Genomic DNA, 19,776 nt, shown 5'->3' on the forward strand with positions numbered 1-19,776 from the left:
CTGTCATTAAATGTTATTTTATGTTACTCACTTTTTTTTGCTTATATTCTTATATCAGTTAACTGTGATTTTGCTTAAAGAAATGTATTTTTTATAATAACTAGAAATGTCATTATTAAGCGTACGCAAATAAATTATATTTGTAAGGATTTCTAAATGATTTAACTTTAATTATGTACAATTAAACTTTTTATTACATTAACTGAAGATGGAATTTCTGGGACTGTTTGGAAATTACATATTTACTTAAAGAGTACTTTTTAAAAATGAATAACACCTACTTACAACTTTAATATGAAATTTGAAAAAAAAGAGAGACATCTAATTCATTAAGAATTTTACCCAACTCTGACCCCATTGTAATGACAATACCTTTGCGCTTTGGTCACTCTTTAAGTGGCCCTTCATAAATCTACATAAGAAGGAGGAAAATAACCGCTCTCCCATCCCTCCACCCTCGTGAAGGCGTCCCAGAGGGGAAACAGCAGGTTTATGGAAATAAGCCTCCAAGGAGAAGGAGGAGGAGAGCCACGGAGCCATTTTGTACTCATTTTAAACTCAGTGTGGGTTCAGGGAGCCGCTGCGCGCCGTGGATACGCTGAAACTATGGATACAAAGCGTCTTTCCCCAAGTAAAACTTCACAATGAGGGATAAAAGTAAGACGCGGTGTTGGGAGAGGGAGAGTTAATTCCTAACCGGAGGAGTTTCCGTGAAGCTGGGATCTTGCAGGTATACAAGCATGGAGCCACCGATGTGTTGGGTTTGGGTTTGTGTCCTGCTGACTGTACCGCTTGCGGGATGTTTGGAGATGCACCTTTCAGAGACGTTACAGCCCGGGAGTGTTCTGGCAAACCTGTCTCTCGGCCACGGATGGACTTATAAAATTGACAGGACTTTGTCTCCTAAATTTATTCAGAACTTTTTCCAAGTTGAGAAGCACGACGGGGTGATCCGCCTGTCCCACAATGTTAACTGTGCGCGCACGCCAAGGAACCCAGCGCCTGTTTATTTCAGGACAGGTTCCTCAACGCCCGGAGACGTTATCCTGACACATTTTAACGTGTTTGTCCACGGCCAGGACTGTTTTATTAAATACAAAAGAAAGAAAACGTCAGATAAGCCAGATGTTCATATTAAACACATTTTAAAACTGGAGGCAACTTCCTGCTTACCCGCAGGTAAATTCTTATTGAATGTAACAGAACTTTTGCCAACCTTCGCACGGAGCTTTGCCAAATTGGACACCGAATGTGTTGGAAAAGACTTCGTTGCGCTGTTCAAACACGGGGATTTGTTCCTGGTCAATGACTTGTGTCTTAAGAAAAGGGGGAAGCCAGAGGTGAATTTGCACTGCGTCTTGCGCAGCGCTAAACGCAGCCAACTCTACGTGCAGCTGAATTTGACACTTTTAGAAACGTCTGAACATGGTTCCCATTCACAAACTTCTCCCAAAAAGCCTGACCGATTCATCCACAGGGGGAAGCGACAGGTAAATGCATCTCCACAGTTCCAGCTTCCTAACTATCAAGTGTCTGTGCCCGAGAACCAACCTGCAGGCACAAGGGTTATCACCCTGAAAGCAACTGACCCTGATGACGGAGAGGCAGGGAGACTGGAGTACAGCATGAAGGCCCTGTTTGACAGAAGGTCTGATGACTTCTTTGAAATTGACACACAGACAGGAAGCATAACAACCATCCAGCCGCTTGACAGAGAAGTCAAAGACACCCATGTTTTCAAAGTTACTGTGACTGACAATGGCAGCCCTAAAAGATTTGCTACTTCTTACCTCACTGTCACCGTCAGTGACACTAATGACCACACCCCGGTGTTTGAGCAAAATGATTACCGCGTCAGCTTCAGGGAGAATGTGGAAGTCGGCTTCGAAGTGATAACAATCCGGGCCACAGATGGCGATGCCCCCTCTAATGCCAACATGATTTATAAAATTGTGAATGATGATGGAGTCAACTCTGTTTTTGAAATTGACCCCCGGAATGGCCTTGTGAGGATCAGAGAGCGCCCTGACAGGGAAACCCGGGCCCAGTACAAGCTGATTGTGGAGGCCAACGATCAGGGCAAAGATCCAGGTCCCCGGAGCGCCACTGCCACCGTTCACATCTCTGTGGAAGATGAAAACGACAACTATCCACAGTTCAGTGAGAAAAGGTATGTTGTGCAGGTCCCAGAGAATGTGGCAGTCAACACTAAAGTCATCCAGGTGGAAGCAACAGACAAAGATGAAGGAAACAATGCCAAAGTTCACTACAGCATCATCAGTGGGAATGTTAAAGGACAGTTCTACATCCACTCCCTCACTGGTGTGATTGATGTCATTAATTCTTTGGACTACGAGATGATTCGGGAGTATAATCTGCGGATTAAGGCTCAGGATGGTGGCAGGCCCCCACTGATAAATGGCACAGGGATGGTGGTGGTGCAAGTGGTGGATGTCAACGACAACGCCCCCATGTTTGTCAGCACACCTTTCCAGGCTACTGTGTTGGAAAACGTGGCCATCGGTTATTCTGTGATCCACATTCAAGCAATAGATGGTGATTCTGGAGAAAACTCTCGTTTGGAATACCAACTCACCGACACCAGGCCTGGCTTTCCATTCACAATCAACAACAGCACGGGCTGGATTACAGTATGTGAAGAACTGGACAGAGAGACGACTGAGTTCTACACCTTTGGCGTGGAGGCGAGAGATAATGGGATACCTGTGATGTCATCTTCAGCGAGTGTCAGCATCACGGTGCTGGATGTGAACGACAACGTGCCCACATTTACAGAGAAGACCTACTCGCTGAAGATCAATGAAGATGCTGTGGTGGGGACCAGCGTGCTGACAATGACGGCTGTGGATAGGGATGTCAACAGTGTGGTGACATATCAGATCTCCAGTGGCAACACCAGAAACCGCTTTGCCATCACTAGCCAAAGCGGTGGAGGCCTCATTACCTTGGCTCTTCCCTTGGACTATAAGCAGGAACGCCAGTTCGTCCTAACGGTCATGGCCAGTGATGGAACCCGCTACGACACTGCTCAAGTCTTCATCAATGTGACAGACGCCAACACACACCGGCCTGTCTTCCAAAGTGCCAACTACCAGGTGACGCTCAGTGAAGATAAACCGGTGGGCTCTACAGTGGTGGTGATCAGCGCCACTGACGAGGATACAGGGGAGAATGCCCGCATCACTTACATCATGGAGGACAATGTTTCTCAGTTTAAGATTGACCCGGATACAGGTGCCATCACAACACAAATAGAGATTGATTATGAAGATCACGCCTCCTACACTTTAGCCATCACTGCTAGAGACAATGGCATCCCTTATAAATCTGATACTACCTCTGTGGTGATTATAATCCTGGATGCTAATGATAACACTCCCCATTTCATTAGAGATATTTACCATGGGAATGTATTTGAAGATGCACTCGTCTACACCAGTGTACTGCAGATATCTGCTTCAGACAGAGATTCTGGCTCCAACGGCAGAGTAAGTTATACATTTGTGGGTGGTGATGATGGAGATGGGGATTTTATGATAGAGCCGTACTCCGGTATCATCAGAACTGCTCGCAGGCTGGACCGTGAGAATGTTCCTGTTTACAACCTGAAGGCCTTTGCAGTGGACAATGGGGTTCCTCCTTTGAAAGCAGCAGTTTCTGTTCACATTCAGGTCCAAGACATAAATGACAACGCTCCAGTGTTTGAGAAGGATGAGCTTTTTATTAATGTGATGGAAAACAGCCCAGTAGGGTCTGTTGTGGCCCAAATCACTGCCACAGATCCAGACGAGCTCGCCAATGCTGAGATCATGTACCAGATTGTAGAAGGGAATATTCCAGAAGTTTTCCAGCTGGACATCTTTAATGGCGACCTCACTGCACTCATAGACCTGGATTATGAGACTAGGACTGAGTACGTGATAGTGGTCCAGGCCACATCAGCACCACTAGTAAGCCGGGCTGTTGTGCACATCCGCCTAGTTGACATGAATGACAATAAGCCAGTTTTGCAGAACTTTGAGATTATTTTTAACAACTACGTCACAAACAAGTCCAACAGTTTCCCATCAGGAATAATAGGAAAAGTACCGGCTCATGACCCAGATGTGTTGGATAAACTGCGGTACAAGTTTGAAAGTGGAAATGAGTTGAATCTGTTGCTGCTGAACGAAGAAACCGGAGATCTGAGGCTGAACAAGGTTCTGGACAATGACAGGCCTTTGGAAGCACCCATGATCATTTCTGTCTCAGGTGAGTGATTATCTACTTTCTCAAGCTCTTTTCTGATAAAACTGGCACGAGAAGCAGAGTTTACGTGTCTCTGCTTTCAAACGGTGACAAAGATTGAAATTTGACTACCTGACTGATGCATCACATTGCAGAGTCTTATTAGAAGTTTCTATTAAATAGAGACAGATGCAGGTTTCAGCGCAGCTTTGGCTGTGTGATCAGTTAAGTGTTTGCTGCAGGCGCTGTGCAGGATCCGGTTGTGCTGCTTTAGAGTGATAAATGTATTGTGTGCAAGTGGTTGGTTTGGGTAATAAAAAGGTGCTATTAGCAGGGCAACCTCATAACTGAGCTTCTTTGTGGTGCACTTATGTGGGTTTCTGTCAAAAAGAAGAAGTGCACAGATCAAAGAAGTGCAACCATATATATATATATATTGTCCTCAGTTTGTGGCCCTTTGTGCTGAGAAGTTGATGAGATTGTTCCCAGGATTGCAACAAGAGGGCTTGCTTAGTATACATTTCTCCTTTGAATTTGAGTAGAAGATAGGATTGGAGAGGTGTATCTGTGGATCTAAAACCATTTGCACTGCAAGCTCATGAAGAAAGAATTTAATTTCAGCCTCTTTTTTTCCCAAGACAGAGTGAGACTTTGTTCTTTAAAGTTAAAGATTAGTCAGATGCAAACACTTGAGTGTTTGCCCTTTAACTAGCAGCATATCTGCAGCTTGCCCTCTCACATAGCAGGAAAAGCCCTTTAATATGAAACAGAAAGATAAATCTGATACCCTGATGGACTAACTACCCTGTCACGTATTGACAGCAGGTTGCTGAAATCTCCTCTTGTCTTTCTTTCTCATTGTCTCGCTCGGTTTCTCTGCAGGTTAATCTCTCAAAGTGCATGAAGCAAAGCAGCCCAGCATGGTTAGATCTGTTCCTCTTCTCTCTGTGACCAAGCTCAGCAATGACCAAATATAAAGACAAGATGAGCTGCTTGTCTAAAGTGGAGTATGGAAACCAGCATTTTTAGTCTATAAGTGTAATCACACTTTTAATTTTGTTCAGGCTGCAAATAATTGTGATAGCATTAAATAAAGCAGGAGGTTTTAGCTGGAAATGAACCTGCACCATGATGGTCATTTTTCTGATTTTCTGTCTTTTTCTTGCACAGTAAGGCAGATTGTCCTTTTCCTAAGTTCTTTATTGCCTTTGTAGTTGATCTGCAGAGCATCTGAGGAGGCAAAAACTCACCAAGCTACAGCCCCCCCGTCACCCTTACTCACTGCCTCAGAATTCACTCTTGTCAATAACGGCCGACAAGTTTTGGCGTATCCTCGACAACAGGGACCTCGTGATGGTCCCAGCTGGAGCTGGACATTTTCATTAGTTGTAGTCTCTTGCACAGAAATACCTAATCTGGAAGCATGTGTTCATGCACAATTTAACAGATGTGCAATCACACTAAGAACAGAGTCAGCTCCTCCTTTTTAAGGGTTCACCCCGATGTCAAGTGTTAGATAACCATTACCTGATGTCCTGACCTCTTGACCCAGGGCTCCAGGGGGAGGAAGAACTGAGGGGGATTGGTAGGCAATCAGCTCCTTAACTAGCACCAAGAGACAAGACACCAGTTGTGTCCCAAACTGCCTTGAATTCAGGGCCCTCCGGCTACTCTGGTCAAGTATTTTGTCTCTTCATGTGGTTATTGTTTTGACCTTTCCTCTCTCCATGTCTGCTATAAACACAATCTGAGGTTAATTTAATTCTAAAGCACAAAACGGGGTCTGAGTCAGCCCACCTCTGAAATGCACTCTACATAGGTGGAGTCACTTTTTTTTGTCCTTAAAGTCCAAATTAAATCTCCCTGACTTATGCTTGCTGTTTTTGATTGCTTTCCCATCAGTTCTCTTTTCTGGTTTTCTCTTGAAGGTATTGGCTGATATCATCCTTATCAGCTCTTCAGCTGAACATCTCTCTCAGCATGAACATCCTCACTCCATCCCATTAATCATATGCCCGATCAGCAGAACCTACTTCTACTGATTTATCTGTCTCCTTCTGTCGCAACATTTTTTTCTTATAATTTTTTGTTACCAGACTTGCCGTAAAACATGTGCAACAAAATAGTGCACATGTGTTTTTATTCCTGTAAACAGAAGGCCTGAGAATGTTTCTTGAGCCTTCGTCTGAAACACAAGAGCGCCCTGATAACCCTACTGAGATACACTTGTTAAACACACTTTGCTAGCCACAACACTGCTCCATCTGTCTTCCATTTCCCTCTATATATGTGTGTGTGTGTGTGTGCATGCATGATGGTAGCTCTTTGGTTCAATAGCTGAGGGCTATGTGTTTCTCATTGTAAGAACTCCTATCTTAGCTTGTCAAATTTCACTGAAAACCTTTGGCTTTTTCTCTATTTTTCTAAAGATGAGAATCTGCTAGTGTCAAGCTGTTCTTTGCTTTATTCTTCATATATATTTTTTAATCATTTTTGGGGTTTTTAGAGTCATATCTAGTGTTTTCTTCCAATTCAGGACTCACTTGATCCTGATTTCTTCATATGTTGCTATCAAATCTGCAAACAAATGGAAATGTAGTCTATATATTAAATCAAGTTTTATTTATAAAGCACATGAGTACACACATGAACAGCACAGTGCTTTACATAATAAAAACGCAGATTAAAACAATGTTAGCACATTGAAAACAATATAAAATCTCTCGCACACACACCTTCTCTTAACATAATAAGAATATAATCTGGCTTGACCACAGAGGCTACCACCACAGGGACAGCCCAGGTCTGAGCAGACCGGAGCCCACACCGCAGCCATTTGTGTGCCCTCAGCCCCCCAGACAAGAGCCATCCCCATGGCAACAACCCTGTAGACCAAGCAGGCAAAGGTCCGGGCATGGAGGATTCCCATTAGGAAAACACTGGAGTTAAAAGTAAAAAAATCAAATAAATATATATTTTTTTCTTTTTAACTTGTCCTGTCCAGCATCGTAACAAACAGAATGATGGTCTGGCTTGAAAATCAAATAAAAGCAATGTAAACAAATAAGAGCTATAAGTATGAACGTTTAGGTAAAGGAGCTCAGAAAATAATGTGCCTTGGAAAATCGGTCATAAAAAACTGAATTGGAAAAAGTTACAGAAACGGTCAGTTTTTAAATAAGTACATGATTAAGTAAAATAACTATAATATTAATATATTGATAGTGATAATATATATATAATTAAAATAGAGCAGACTAAACAAGAAAAAATAACAATTCAATTAAAAGCTGTGCTAAAAAGAAAGCTTCTTTTTATAAATATCAACAGTCCCTGCAGCCCTGAGTTTCTCTGGCAAGCTGTTCCACAGTCGAGGGCCTCAATCACGCCACGAGGCCTTGCCTTGTTTAGCAACAACTAAAAGGCCGGTACCAGAGGACCTCAGGGTTCACGAGGGCTCATAATTACAAAGGAGGTCAGATAAATAAGAAGGCCCAAGGCCATTAAGAATTTATAAACAACTTAAAGAACCTTAAAGTCATGTAGTATACATTTCTTAGGTTTCAGGAATAGTTTTCCAGGCTTCCTTGATCTCACACTGCATCAAAAACGTTGAGGTCTGGACTCTGTGGAGGATTCATCACTCCATCACCGATTTTCAGACCAGTTCTTTTGTCATTTGGTCTTCCTCAGCCTTATCTCCCTGTTTCCCTTCTATAAAAACAGCTTCTAGGCAACCACCCTTCCATTTCTGATGAGGTTTCAGCAAACAGTACATGGATCAGCTTAGGTTCTCTGCCAGGTCTTTGTCAGATTTTTTCTTTTTTATTTAGGACTTTCATTGTCACTCCTTTTTTTTTCACTCTCTCTACATGTCGAGTTTCCTCAGAGCACACACTGCACACCATGCAGAGATGTAAGGTTTTTGACTAAAAGCTCTTTTGGAATAATAGTGAAGTAATTTTCTACTATTTCATGTCTGGTAAACTGTTATGTTTTTTACATTTTTCATAGATGCAACTAAAGAAATTGGAACAATTTACCTGTCGTGACAAAATTCTAAGTGATTGCGTTTCTTGTCTGCTTCATCCTTTGAGTTACATACTTTTCTTATACTTGAATGATTCGTAGGTCGATGTTAAGTGGCTTAACAAATGAAAACACACATTTTCTCTGAAAACGTTCTAATACAGTGACTGGAATAAAAATGAGCCAATGTGAAACTACCTTCAGGGAAAGTGGAAGAACTTTTGCTCAAGTCCACTTACAACATTGCTAGAATATCTGTCCGTTAAAGCAACATAGAAAGTTTAATTTACATGATATAGGATCTCAAATAGCTACATACCAGTGCTCACTTGCTAACCGAAACCAAGATTTAATGTAATTCACGAGTCTCTATGGTCATTAATGTAAATAACAACTGATTTGTTTAAGTGGCGTTGTAAAGGCTTGGATTTAATTACGCTCAAATGGCCTCTTGACCTTGATGGGAATCTAAACTTGTCCCAAGAAACCAGTTTTTGTTGATGTGGTCAAAGTTAATGCACAGGCATTCATGACTTATTATGAAAGCAAAATAAAATGTTGCATGTGACACAAAAATTAATTTAGCAAGCATAACTAAATGAAGTTTGATGACCTTTATGTGATGGCTTGGGCTCATTTTGAGTGTTTTTCTGGCCCTTCAGGGGTTCAGTTGTTTGTGGAAAATTATTGCTTCATTTGTAAAAGGCATCACCTTATTTCTTTCCTTTTTTTCCCATCTGATAAGCAGGATTTGTATCAGCTAATGTTTAAGCATGCACAAACAGGCTATCGGATGAGTGTCATTGAAATGCAGGATTGTAGATTGCTACTTAAATGATTAGGAATGATTGATGCTATGTCATCTTTTTCCACCTGAGCTCTGATCTTTTTTTTTTTTCTCAGCAAGTGAGATGACATGACACCACATGCACTTGCATCCCCACCCCCTGTCCTCCCTCTTTCTTGTGCTTCCCCGTTTTTTTCCCCATGGGGCTTTTGCTAAGCTTCCCTGCATTGGGTTTGGCTTTTAATCCCATTGGAGGAGTTGCATAGCTCAGCTTTTTCACATTTCTGTTACTCCCGCCTACTCCCTCTAAGATGTCTTTTCTCTTCTTTCTTTCAATCCTTCTCCTTTAATATGTATAAATAGATTTCTACTGTGACACGGGAACTTTTGCTTCAAGCTTTTTTTAAAATTCAAGTCAAGAGAAAACACAATTTGCTGTTGTGCTTCCTCAGATAGTCAGCTCAGACGTTCCACAGACTACCTCGGCTTTTTTAGTTCTCCTTTTATAATGATGCAGATTTTATCTCATCCGGTCGCTGTTTGGTATTTGGTATGATGTGATTCTTCCTGTATGAATTTTGTGGCTGTTTATTAAATCTGTTAAACCACAAAATAATCTAGTCTAGCAAGACATTCCTTTTTTTTCCCCCATTCCTTTAATCTGTGGTCATAATGGTTTCAAGCCATTAATTGACCCTGAATTACAGCCCTGAAACAACCATTAAATTTTTGTAATTTTAAAAACATTTTTTATTAACCAATAAAAATGTCTTTTTCTGTCAATTTTATTGCCCCATTTGATCTTTTTTGTGCAAAACTTTAGTGTTTGCTAGTGTAATCTCTCAAGTTGTTTACTGTATGCCCTGCTATTTTGTTTTAATTAATTAATAAAATTAATTAAAATTACAAAAGAGCAGAATGGGTCTCCTTTGTTAACAAAAGTTTCTAACAGTAGATGCATCTAATTCTGGCTGCTGTGTTTCCTTGAGAAACAGTTAACAGAAGGAGCAGATGCAAATGGTGGAATTGGTGATCGCAGAAAAATACTATTCCTTTTTTATCCTGTTATTTTCTAAAGATAAAATAGAGAAGATTTTGTTCATAGTTTACATTAAGCTCTAATTATTTTGATCAATAATTAGGCGATGATTTTTTTTAGATCTACTAGACAAATTACTCCTCAGAAATCAAGGACAGCATCCCAGTTCAACTTTCTGTTGCACAAAGGCAGGAAACCTAGATTCCTTCTCTTGACTTGAGACCTCAGGTTGTTGGATAGGACAGACACTTAAAATCCCAGTAAAAGCTACTTTTCAACAACCAAAAAGTGGTTTATTCTAGCAAGCTAGCTTGTTTTTATGTGCAGACATGCCTGCTTTTAGCTCTGTATAAAAAAGCCCACGGGTAACAGAGCTACTTACAAATGTTAACACAGTACCCATGAAGTTTAGGATAGTGTGTACTTGGGCATTGTCTGCAGCAGCTCATGAGTTTCCCCATGTATGTGTGTGTGCGCTTCAGGCCTGACATACTCAGCTGCGGATTTTGGGAGATCCCATTCATTCCTTAGATATCACACTCTCCTGGTTCTGAGCGTCACTCCTTGCCACATCCCCTCAGACTCTTCCTGTCTCTTTCTGTATCACTGCCTTTTCCTCTAACTCTCATTGTCTTCCCTCGTTACTTTTCAGTCACCTCTTTTGCTTCCCTAAAGAATATTTCCTTATTGTTCACCACATGCCTGCAGAGTGTTGGTCTGCTGTCATGTGGGTGCCATGGCTGAATTTGTCCTGAGTGGCTCAGCAAATGAATTAAAATACTGCCCACATTAACTGCCTTGCGTTATTATCTGTCTCTGGAAACATTTCTTGTCAGGATTCTTGTCGTTGATTCTTTTGTTCACGAGTGCATGATTGGCCGAATGCTAGTGGCACGGCTCTGTAAATGTTTGGTCCACCATTTCTGCACCAGTTCACAGACTGTCAAATAGATTGCCATGAAATTTAGTCCAGATATGTGTTTTCAGCAGGATGTATTCAGCTGGTACTCTGGTGATATTTGCATTGGTTTTTTGCCTCTATGTTGTGCTATAATTTTAAGACTAATGTCAAGGGGTGTTGTTGACAGAAGTTTTACAGATGTTCACTCCATTTGCCTTGAAATGACAGCCAGCCAGCAGTTTATTAGATTATTACATATCAGACTGAACCACATTACAGAAAGTGAAAACTTTAAATCAGCCTTCCTGTTCTGACTACCTGGCTATGCTCGGCATCTTGGTATCAGCTGAGTTATGATAACATTGTTGATAAGCCAGCTTGTCCTGACACATACAGTCTGATTTGCCTTTGTTACTGGCCTTCTTTCTGGTGTAGAGCAACAAATAAACTTAGACCTCTGTGCTGCTTCTGTACTTTCACACATGACACTGATGCTCAGCAAAGCTGCATCAGTCTCATTTTGAAAGGCACATGTGAAAATGCTTCAAGGCTGCATTTTGACAGCAAGGAGAGAGGTGTTACACTTTGGCTGGCTTAATTTAACAAAGTTATATTGTGCCTTTGTCTTAAAAAATAACCCAGAAATAAAAAAAAAGTCTTTTAAAAGCTAGAAGAAGCTCCAGAACATTTTAAATTCTCTTTGCTTTTGGTCTAAAATGACTAAAGTCAGCCACAAATCAGTAATGTCTCCCACCCTAAGTATCCTTAGCTTTTCTGTTTTAAATCTGCAGAAAAAAAAGTTAAATACAGTTCTCTTAAAATTTTAAGGTGCAAATCATACAATTTACTTTGGTACCTCTTGCAGTAGAAGCATTACACGGTCTTCTCTTGTCCTGAGACAAACAATTAAAGGGAGCTCTAAAAATATTGTTTATCTCACTTTGTCCCTCTGTTTATCTGTTAAGTGAGTGAGAAAGAAATCACATTCAAACCTAATCTTCTATATTCATCACATGCTTTAATTTGTGTTTGTTTTCTGTTTTTACGTTGTGGCCATGGATACCTCCAGGCTGTAGTCTAGAGTTTGAAGTGTAAATACCAGGGGATCAAGAATGGTCACTGTTTGACTCCATTGATGTCTGAATGCTCAATTACAGGCCAGAGAGATGTGGGATGTTTGAGGATGTGAGGCTGTCTGCTGATGTTGGTGTTTGCCAACAGAAGCATTATGGACACACACCAACTCTGGGACAAGTTAGACACAACTTTTAATTTCCCCAAGGCAAAAGGTGGCCTTTAATTTGAGTAAATATGACAAAAAGTCCCTTTGTATGTGTCAAATAGATAAAATTTTTTTGTTAAGAATAGTGTTTTTATTCCACCGTATCTGTCCACCTTTTGCAGCCCAAGCCATCTTCCTCCCGCTCCCTTTCCCCACAAACAACTCTGTGTTTTGTTTCCAACAGGAAATCTCTCTAAGCGGAGCGCTGCTTTCTGTCATTGCTTGGAAAGAAACTTGCAAAATGAGGCGTCTTCCCATCATGCAAGTGTGTTTGCGCTGGGGATTTCAAAGAGAGGTTGTTTGTTTGCAAACACCTCTCCCTGGGGCTCAGGTTATACAGTAAAAACTGGGGAATGCGCCGGGGACTTTGTCATTCTGAACAGTTTGCGATGTTGACTGATTTTTGTAAGTTGGAGTACATAATTGCATGTTTTTAAGAACATACAATTACACACTCTTGAGTTCCATTTTTGTTACAAACACACAAACACAGGCAGAGTTATCTCTTATTTATATGCTGCAGGACAGTGATTTGACCAACTCCAACAGATTTTGGGTGGAGGGGGGTCGTCTGTAACCGAACACACTTCTGAGTTTCCCCTCCTTTTTCATTCTCTCTCATTGAGAGAGGACAATACTCTCCTTTGTCTGTCTCACCGGGGGGCAAGGGGAGCTTCGCGGCTTGCCAACGGCTCACGAGTGTGACATTACATGCGTCACGATGTGCAATGACCAGCTGCTGGAATGTTAAGTGGTGATGATGGGTGGGGGTTCATGGTGCATGTATACAGTGGGTAGCTAAAGTGATAAGTGTGACAGGAAGGAGGAAGCAGAAAAAGAGAGGACAGGTAGATACTTGGAGCCTCCTTTCACTAGTTTTCAGCTGGGCAGGGTTCACCCTGCAGGGCTTCTTGCTTAACTAATTGTGGCTCGAATGTCATTTATATGCGTATTTGAAAGCTGTTGCAACCTGCATAATGAACAACAGAAAGTAAACTTTAATGATCAAATACATCAGCTTTTTGCAAACAATTTCTGCACTTTTGGTTCCATCTTTATTGTCAATTACAAACCAAAAGGTCAGATTAGCTGAGTATTAGTCACAGTTTTTAAGGTTTTACTGGGCACTACTTGGGTAGTTGAATGGCTTTACTGATCTTTTTATTCCAGAGTTTGTGCTGAGGTATCTACACTCTTTAGGAATTCAGTGTTCATCTTCATAGTCCCTAAAATGATTACTAATATGCTTGAGGATCTAAAGCCATTTTACTTTAAGCAGTTGGCCGATTGCATCCTGAAAATCACAACTTCCCACATATAAAACAACATTTGTCCCATAGTAAACAGGATGTTTCTCTGATTCCCTGTTCAGTCAAAAATGGAGTACAATGTGTGTTGCTGGCTGATTGCTTGCTGGGTCATATGTGTAAATATAGCCAAAATCACTGCACAGATGATGTGTTTAACTGAAGTGGACTGTGGTTTTATCAGATGACAGTGCTTTAAAAAAAGAAGAAAAAAAAAAAATTTCAAGATTACATTAGAGCAGAACAGCAGTCTCGCGGTGCCTTCAAAGGCACCATGGTAGAACATGTAGTCCCAATGAATCCATTTTAGTAACAGTTCAGGCTTGTTTTGCCATCACATAACAGAAACAGAAAAAAATGCAGATGAGAGTAGATTTATTGGGAATTTGACTGTTTTTATATCCAGTATAGAAGTGCTGAAAGAGAGAGAGAGAAGCAATATGATGGGAAGGAACAAAGAATGAAAATGTGACTTAATAGTGTTTTCATTATGCTAATTAGTGTGCAAAAAGTTATCAACATTTATTTTTTTAGCAGACTTAACTACATTTCTTTAGAAATAATTCACTGTGGCATCACTGTGTGCAAAACATCTCATTCTTAGTTTAAGGAGAGAAAAACTGTCCACTTTGTGGATGTTATGCAAATGTTGCATTGTATTGTATTTAAGGAGGAAAAGTCAGAAGATGAGTATAGGAACAACTTCATAGGCTTTGTACTATGTATAATGTGTTTTGAACATGCACCCTGAATAAGTTACTTATTTCCATTTCATATCGTAGCCATTAGTAACATTATTCTTTAAAGATTTTGTTACAGTCCTTTAGGCTATGGGCGACATTGGGCTGCGATTGTCAGTGTTTCTAAATCTCAACATTTTCACTGATAATGCAGGTATTAGGATGAATATTAAACAGTTTAAATGGGTTGGGTTGACTGGCACAAACAGACCTATATCTGGTGCTTAATCCAGAGCTAAACTATAACCTGCCCCCTTTTTAAACAGAAATCCAGTTAAAAAAAAAAACAAAACTCATCAACATAGCCTCTGATCGAGGAAAGAAAAGTCAATAATTGAATATTTAGAAAAAATTCAACTTCAAATAGATACCAGGATTAAATGGAAAACTTTTGCAATAGTTTGATGAGATAATTTCTCTCATCAGCCTGAAAATGAATACCTTCTGATAATTGTTTCCCATGGAAGAAAAATCTTTGATTGAAACTTTAATACTAATCCTGAATGTTGATGTTTGACTTTACAAAATGACTTCTTGTCAGATTATGTTCATAGAGTTGTCAGTTTTAGTCATTTTGCCCTGAGTTAGAGAATCAGCTGCTGACAGGTGTAATCTTGACAGTTAAATAGCTCAAGTGTGTAAACTTGTTGATGCAGGCTTGCCTCTTAAATCCTTGACCCCTTTGTATGTGTCTAGGTGTCTGCCAGACTACACTTGACTTTCCCAAAAACACTGTATTTTGATTAAATCACTACAGCTTTTGTAAGATGCAGCTAGTTTATTTTTCCTGCTTAGATTTCTAAGTAGAAGCATAATAGGCTGAAATTTGAGCTTTTTTCCTATTCATAAAGCGCATTATTTTTTTTAGCAATTGTGTGGAAAAAATGTACACACATTTACTTTATAGTTAATTAGCTTAAGTTGCTATCTTTAGTGCTGATTAGCAAATGTTAGCATGCTAGCAGTATGACACACCACTATATACACCAGCTAGTTAGCATTTAGCTCACAGCTCAGCTAGACATAAAGCTTGAGAGAGCAGTCCTGGGCCAAGACTTTGATATTTAATGTATTTAATGTATTTCTTAGTGACAGCTTGAGAAGACCTGTAATACAATATGCTGATCAATTTAAATAACTAGCATGTACAAATAGAGCTATGTGCTGCCTTTTATGTCAGTATATAAACTCTTATAGATGTAACACTTTTGCCAGTAGATTATTCCCATAGATACGTCAGTGGCTTGAACTCTGACTGTCATGAGGGTATCTGAACCTGGATTCAGAGCCTTGCTCCACTGCTGTCAGTAACAGTGTCACCTTTCAACCCCCTGACATCTTTGCCAGTACATCTCTACTGTCAAGTTGAAGCAGAAAATTACTAATGAACACATACTGACATAAATGCATCAATAGTACTGAAGAAACTGACACATAGTCAATGGAGAAATAAGCCATTATTAGCATCTTATACGACACTCAGCGTAGAGGACTACCACTGTGTTAGAAGGCAAATAACATCACTGCACCCTGGGTCACACTTGACGCTTGCAGGCGGAGTGGCTTAGGCCTCTGTAAGCATTTCAAAGGAACAGAGTAAGATGTGCGGATTGAAGCTTTATTTGTTTCCTCCAGCCCCTTAGGCTCTGTCTTTTAACAGAGAGCGAGTGAGAGATTATAGACAGAAGGAGCTCCAAGGTATACTAGTTGTTACTCTGCCTTTTGATAACTTGTCAAGATTGCCCTTTGAACAGAGACATCCTCCTGTTACATTTTGGATAAGGTGACTCATGCACAGACACAGTAACATATTTGCAGACTTTACAGTAGCGTGCATTTGCACTAGACACATAAGACCCTTGGTACCTGCCTTCATGTCCCGCTTGATCCAGATCACTCGGCAGGTAACTGTGGACTTTACAGTGGCTGACCTCCTCCCCTCGAGTATTGATGCCAGGTTTCACACAAAGATCGTTTGCGCTTTTTAAACAACACAAAAAAACTACCTCACCCTCCCTAAATGTCTTCAGTTACTTGTGTATCAGAGTCAAAGCTGTTTGATATTGCAGGAGCTTATTTTACAAATCACATGGCATTCCCCCAAAATAAACTAGGTTTAAAAAACATGTTAATGGTTTTTGGGATGTCTTGCCCTATCACCATCAAAATTATTATGTTATTATGTTTCATTAATTAAAATAAAAATTCTATATTTATCCCTGAGATAAACTGCAACAGTAGCATTTTTTTTTAAAGGAAATAATAATAATTATTGAACAGTTAATGAGGATGTGAAGAATTGTCTATTATGTTTTGCAGCTTGTGCAGCGTTCTTGTCTGTACAGTCAGTCAATCCTGATCAGTTTTAGTTTTTTTACAAAGCTAGGCGAGTCCCGTCAGTGTAAACTTTTGGCAAGATGACTTTGCGCACTCAGACCCTGCTTAACGTGCGAAAAGCACCACAACAACAATGGCTGACATCTGTGTCATTTTTGTACCATTAGAGATTTTTAGATTATTTGGTCTGTTGAAGCAAAACCTGTTTCTGGTAGAACATCTATGCTGTCAGTGAAGACGCAGAGATTGCATGTGCCAGATTACTAGCAGTCGGCTTGTAACGCTTCTGATGTTGTGTTTTGTGGTGAGGACGCTGTAAATGGGTGTGTTGTTGCAAAGTTTCTCTGCCCACCAGAGGCCTGGGTGTTAGATGATGATTTACCTTAATACCAAATTTTGAACTGTATGTTAAAGACACACTATGTAACTTTCCAACCTTAAAACTGGATTCTGGATTCGTTTGATGACACAGTGACATCTGTTATGTACATTTCTGGAGTCGTTCCAGCCTAGCAGCATCCCAAGGCTGAGAAACTAAACTTTTTCTTCTGGGAAGCCGTGCGACATTACAACTGAGCTGAGTTTTATGCAACGTGTCACACATTAACAAGTGGATATAAACTCACCGGCCATTATGAATACACACCGTGGCTGATTTAGCAAAGAAATTTAAGAAGGTGTCCTCTTGAAAAGAGGAGGAGATGAGGAGATGAAAATAAAAAGAAAAAGGAACAGAGCAAGAGATAAGACAAGAGTCAAGATAAGACTGTTTCACTGGCTGGAGAGACCTCACAATTTAGATAAGATCCAAGATGGATGCTGAATTAGTCCAAAACTGACAAAATCTACAAATGTTCTGTAGTGCATCTTTAATGCACAAATATGAAATTATATAGTTATGTTGCTATTTTATATGCTTTTGGATCTACAGTGTATTTTTTCTAAGAGTCCATTTTAATACATATGTCATTAGATAATGTCATTAACTACTTGTTTATTGACTAGGATCTGACTCTAGACAAACGTCACACAGGGAAGGATTTCTGCAAGTTTCTGCTTCTTTATATGTGGTTCTACAAACTACAGAATTATGAGGTGCAGTTAGCTTTTAACGTGTTTTTGTTGATGAATAATGTCATGTTGTAAAATGACATGTGTTATCTCAGGTTAGATTTGTGATTTTAGGACCTATGACTCAGATGTGGGGTTTTTTTTAGACCAAGTCCTGACAAGTAAACTCTTAGACATGAACAAAGGTATGCTTAGTTCTCCACATGACTGTAAATTCTGCCCTGAAAGATTTACATTTTCCTCCTTTTTTCAAACTGTACCAGACACTGCCACACTAATACTACAAATATAAGCAGAGTAGCATGATTTCCTGGTAAGGCATAAAAAAATACATTGATATTAATCCACACACTTCCACATAATATTTCTCATATTTACTAATTATAATTGAACTAACTGAGCACAATACTTGCAGGTGGCCGTGGAAGTGATGTCTTTCTTGTGAGTAATGTGTATTAGATTTGCAGCAGCATTCCTAACGTCCCTTTTAGGAACAAAAACAAGAAACCACAAAGCCTTTCGCTGTTTCTTTTCACCCCATGTGATATTTGAAAATAACATACATGCTGCTGTCTACCTTCAGCAGCGTCTTATCAAATTACATCTTGGGTTACAGTCAGGAATTGTTTATTGGTGTGTAGTTGTGTGGATGATCAGAAAAGTGCAGTTATATCAGGTTAATGCACAGAATTAGCTCATATTTGTTCCTGGTTATAAGAAATATGAGAAGCAAATTTTCTAAAGGAGAGGACAAACTTAAAGTGTGGCCTGTTGCCAAGTCCTTTCTTTTCCTGAGAGCTCTTAGAAGCTGATGGCGGCACTTTGTGTCTGACCACAGGCACTCGTGACTGCTAAGCATTCACCATACACTCTGCTCAGGATTCTTTAAAATATTGCCAGAATTGATTTTCCAAGCTCATAATGCTGCATAATTTCTTAATGCGCTCATTATAGCTCTTTGAAGCTCAGTATGAACTGAGAAGGAAGCTAATCAAACTCAAGCAGTTTGAAAGACAGAGATGCAGGTCAGTGTCTAATCTACACATTGTTATGAGTTAAAATCAAAATGATATACTTCAAGTCATTTAAAGTGCATCCATCTGTCATGTTTAGTCTGTTTTGTGCCTGCTTTCTGTCAAGATTTTAAATGAATGCTGGTCTAACATTTTCAATCAGATAAAGGTCCATGATTGTTGCAGCAGGGGCCTCAGTGGCTCTAAAAAGTCTTATTTGAGTCAACTTTTACTTTCTACTGGCTCATCTGGACACCACTCCTGCCTCATTCTCTATGTTATCAACATAAATAAACTCTTTTCTGATAGTAAATAAACAGCTCTATATTCTCAAAGTTCGTGGAAAATATGACTCAAACTTACCTGCCGTAAAAAACCACAACCATGAGTAATGCCTTTTAATGTGAACCACTTGGTAATCAGGTGCATCTTGTTTTTCTTCCTTTCTTTTTTCACCTATGATGTTCTGCTGGAGCTTAATGATTAGACCAAAATCATTTACACATTATGATAATAATTTACAGCCTTGTGCCTTGTGTGTGAGGAAATTCATGATATTTTAACTAAGCTGTGCACCAGATAAAGTTGGTAAAGCTAAACTAGGTAAAGAATTTCACATTTCAGTCGGAGAATGCCACACCCAAGTTTCAGACTAAACAAAAGTTCCCAGAGCCCACATTAGAGAGTCTGATATGCATTCACAAGCTAGTTGCTAAAACTAACCTCTTGCTTGGTTTGAACATGTCCTGTAACATGTCTTTCAGTGGAGAGGGCCTTTCCACAGCTGAGTCCAGGTGTGAAGTGATTGTCTTACTGTTAGAAGTCTCACTCCTTCTAATGGTATTAAGGCACAGCATTTGAATGGAAGCCTTTTTTCTACAGGGAACAGTGTGAGTGGTTTTGCAGCTTAATGTGCTGTTACACAATCAGAAAGTTCCTTACATGTTCTTTAGCATAATTGTCTGTCTAGTCAGCTAATGCTATGAACATTTTTTGCTACTCTGAGTTTGTCCTTGTGTCTT

General features: G+C 40.0%; 1 protein-coding gene across 5 annotated transcripts in view; it reads left to right on the forward strand.

Annotated features, from left to right (window-relative positions):
* Positions 1 to 573: 573 nt before the first annotated feature.
* celsr1a (cadherin EGF LAG seven-pass G-type receptor 1a) overlaps positions 574 to 19,776 on the forward strand; it is a 90,154-nt gene continuing 70,951 nt past the window's right edge. For all 5 annotated transcript variants that reach the window (XM_041977832.1, XM_041977830.1, XM_041977833.1 and 2 more), the window contains exon 1: positions 574 to 4,272. In XM_041977832.1, the coding sequence (XP_041833766.1) occupies positions 741 to 4,272 (3,532 nt within the window). In that variant the 5' untranslated portion in view covers positions 574 to 740. The remainder of the gene's footprint in view (positions 4,273 to 19,776) is intronic.

This window comes from Melanotaenia boesemani, chromosome 23 (genome assembly GCF_017639745.1).
Source record: "Melanotaenia boesemani isolate fMelBoe1 chromosome 23, fMelBoe1.pri, whole genome shotgun sequence".
NCBI lineage: Eukaryota > Metazoa > Chordata > Actinopteri > Atheriniformes > Melanotaeniidae > Melanotaenia > Melanotaenia boesemani.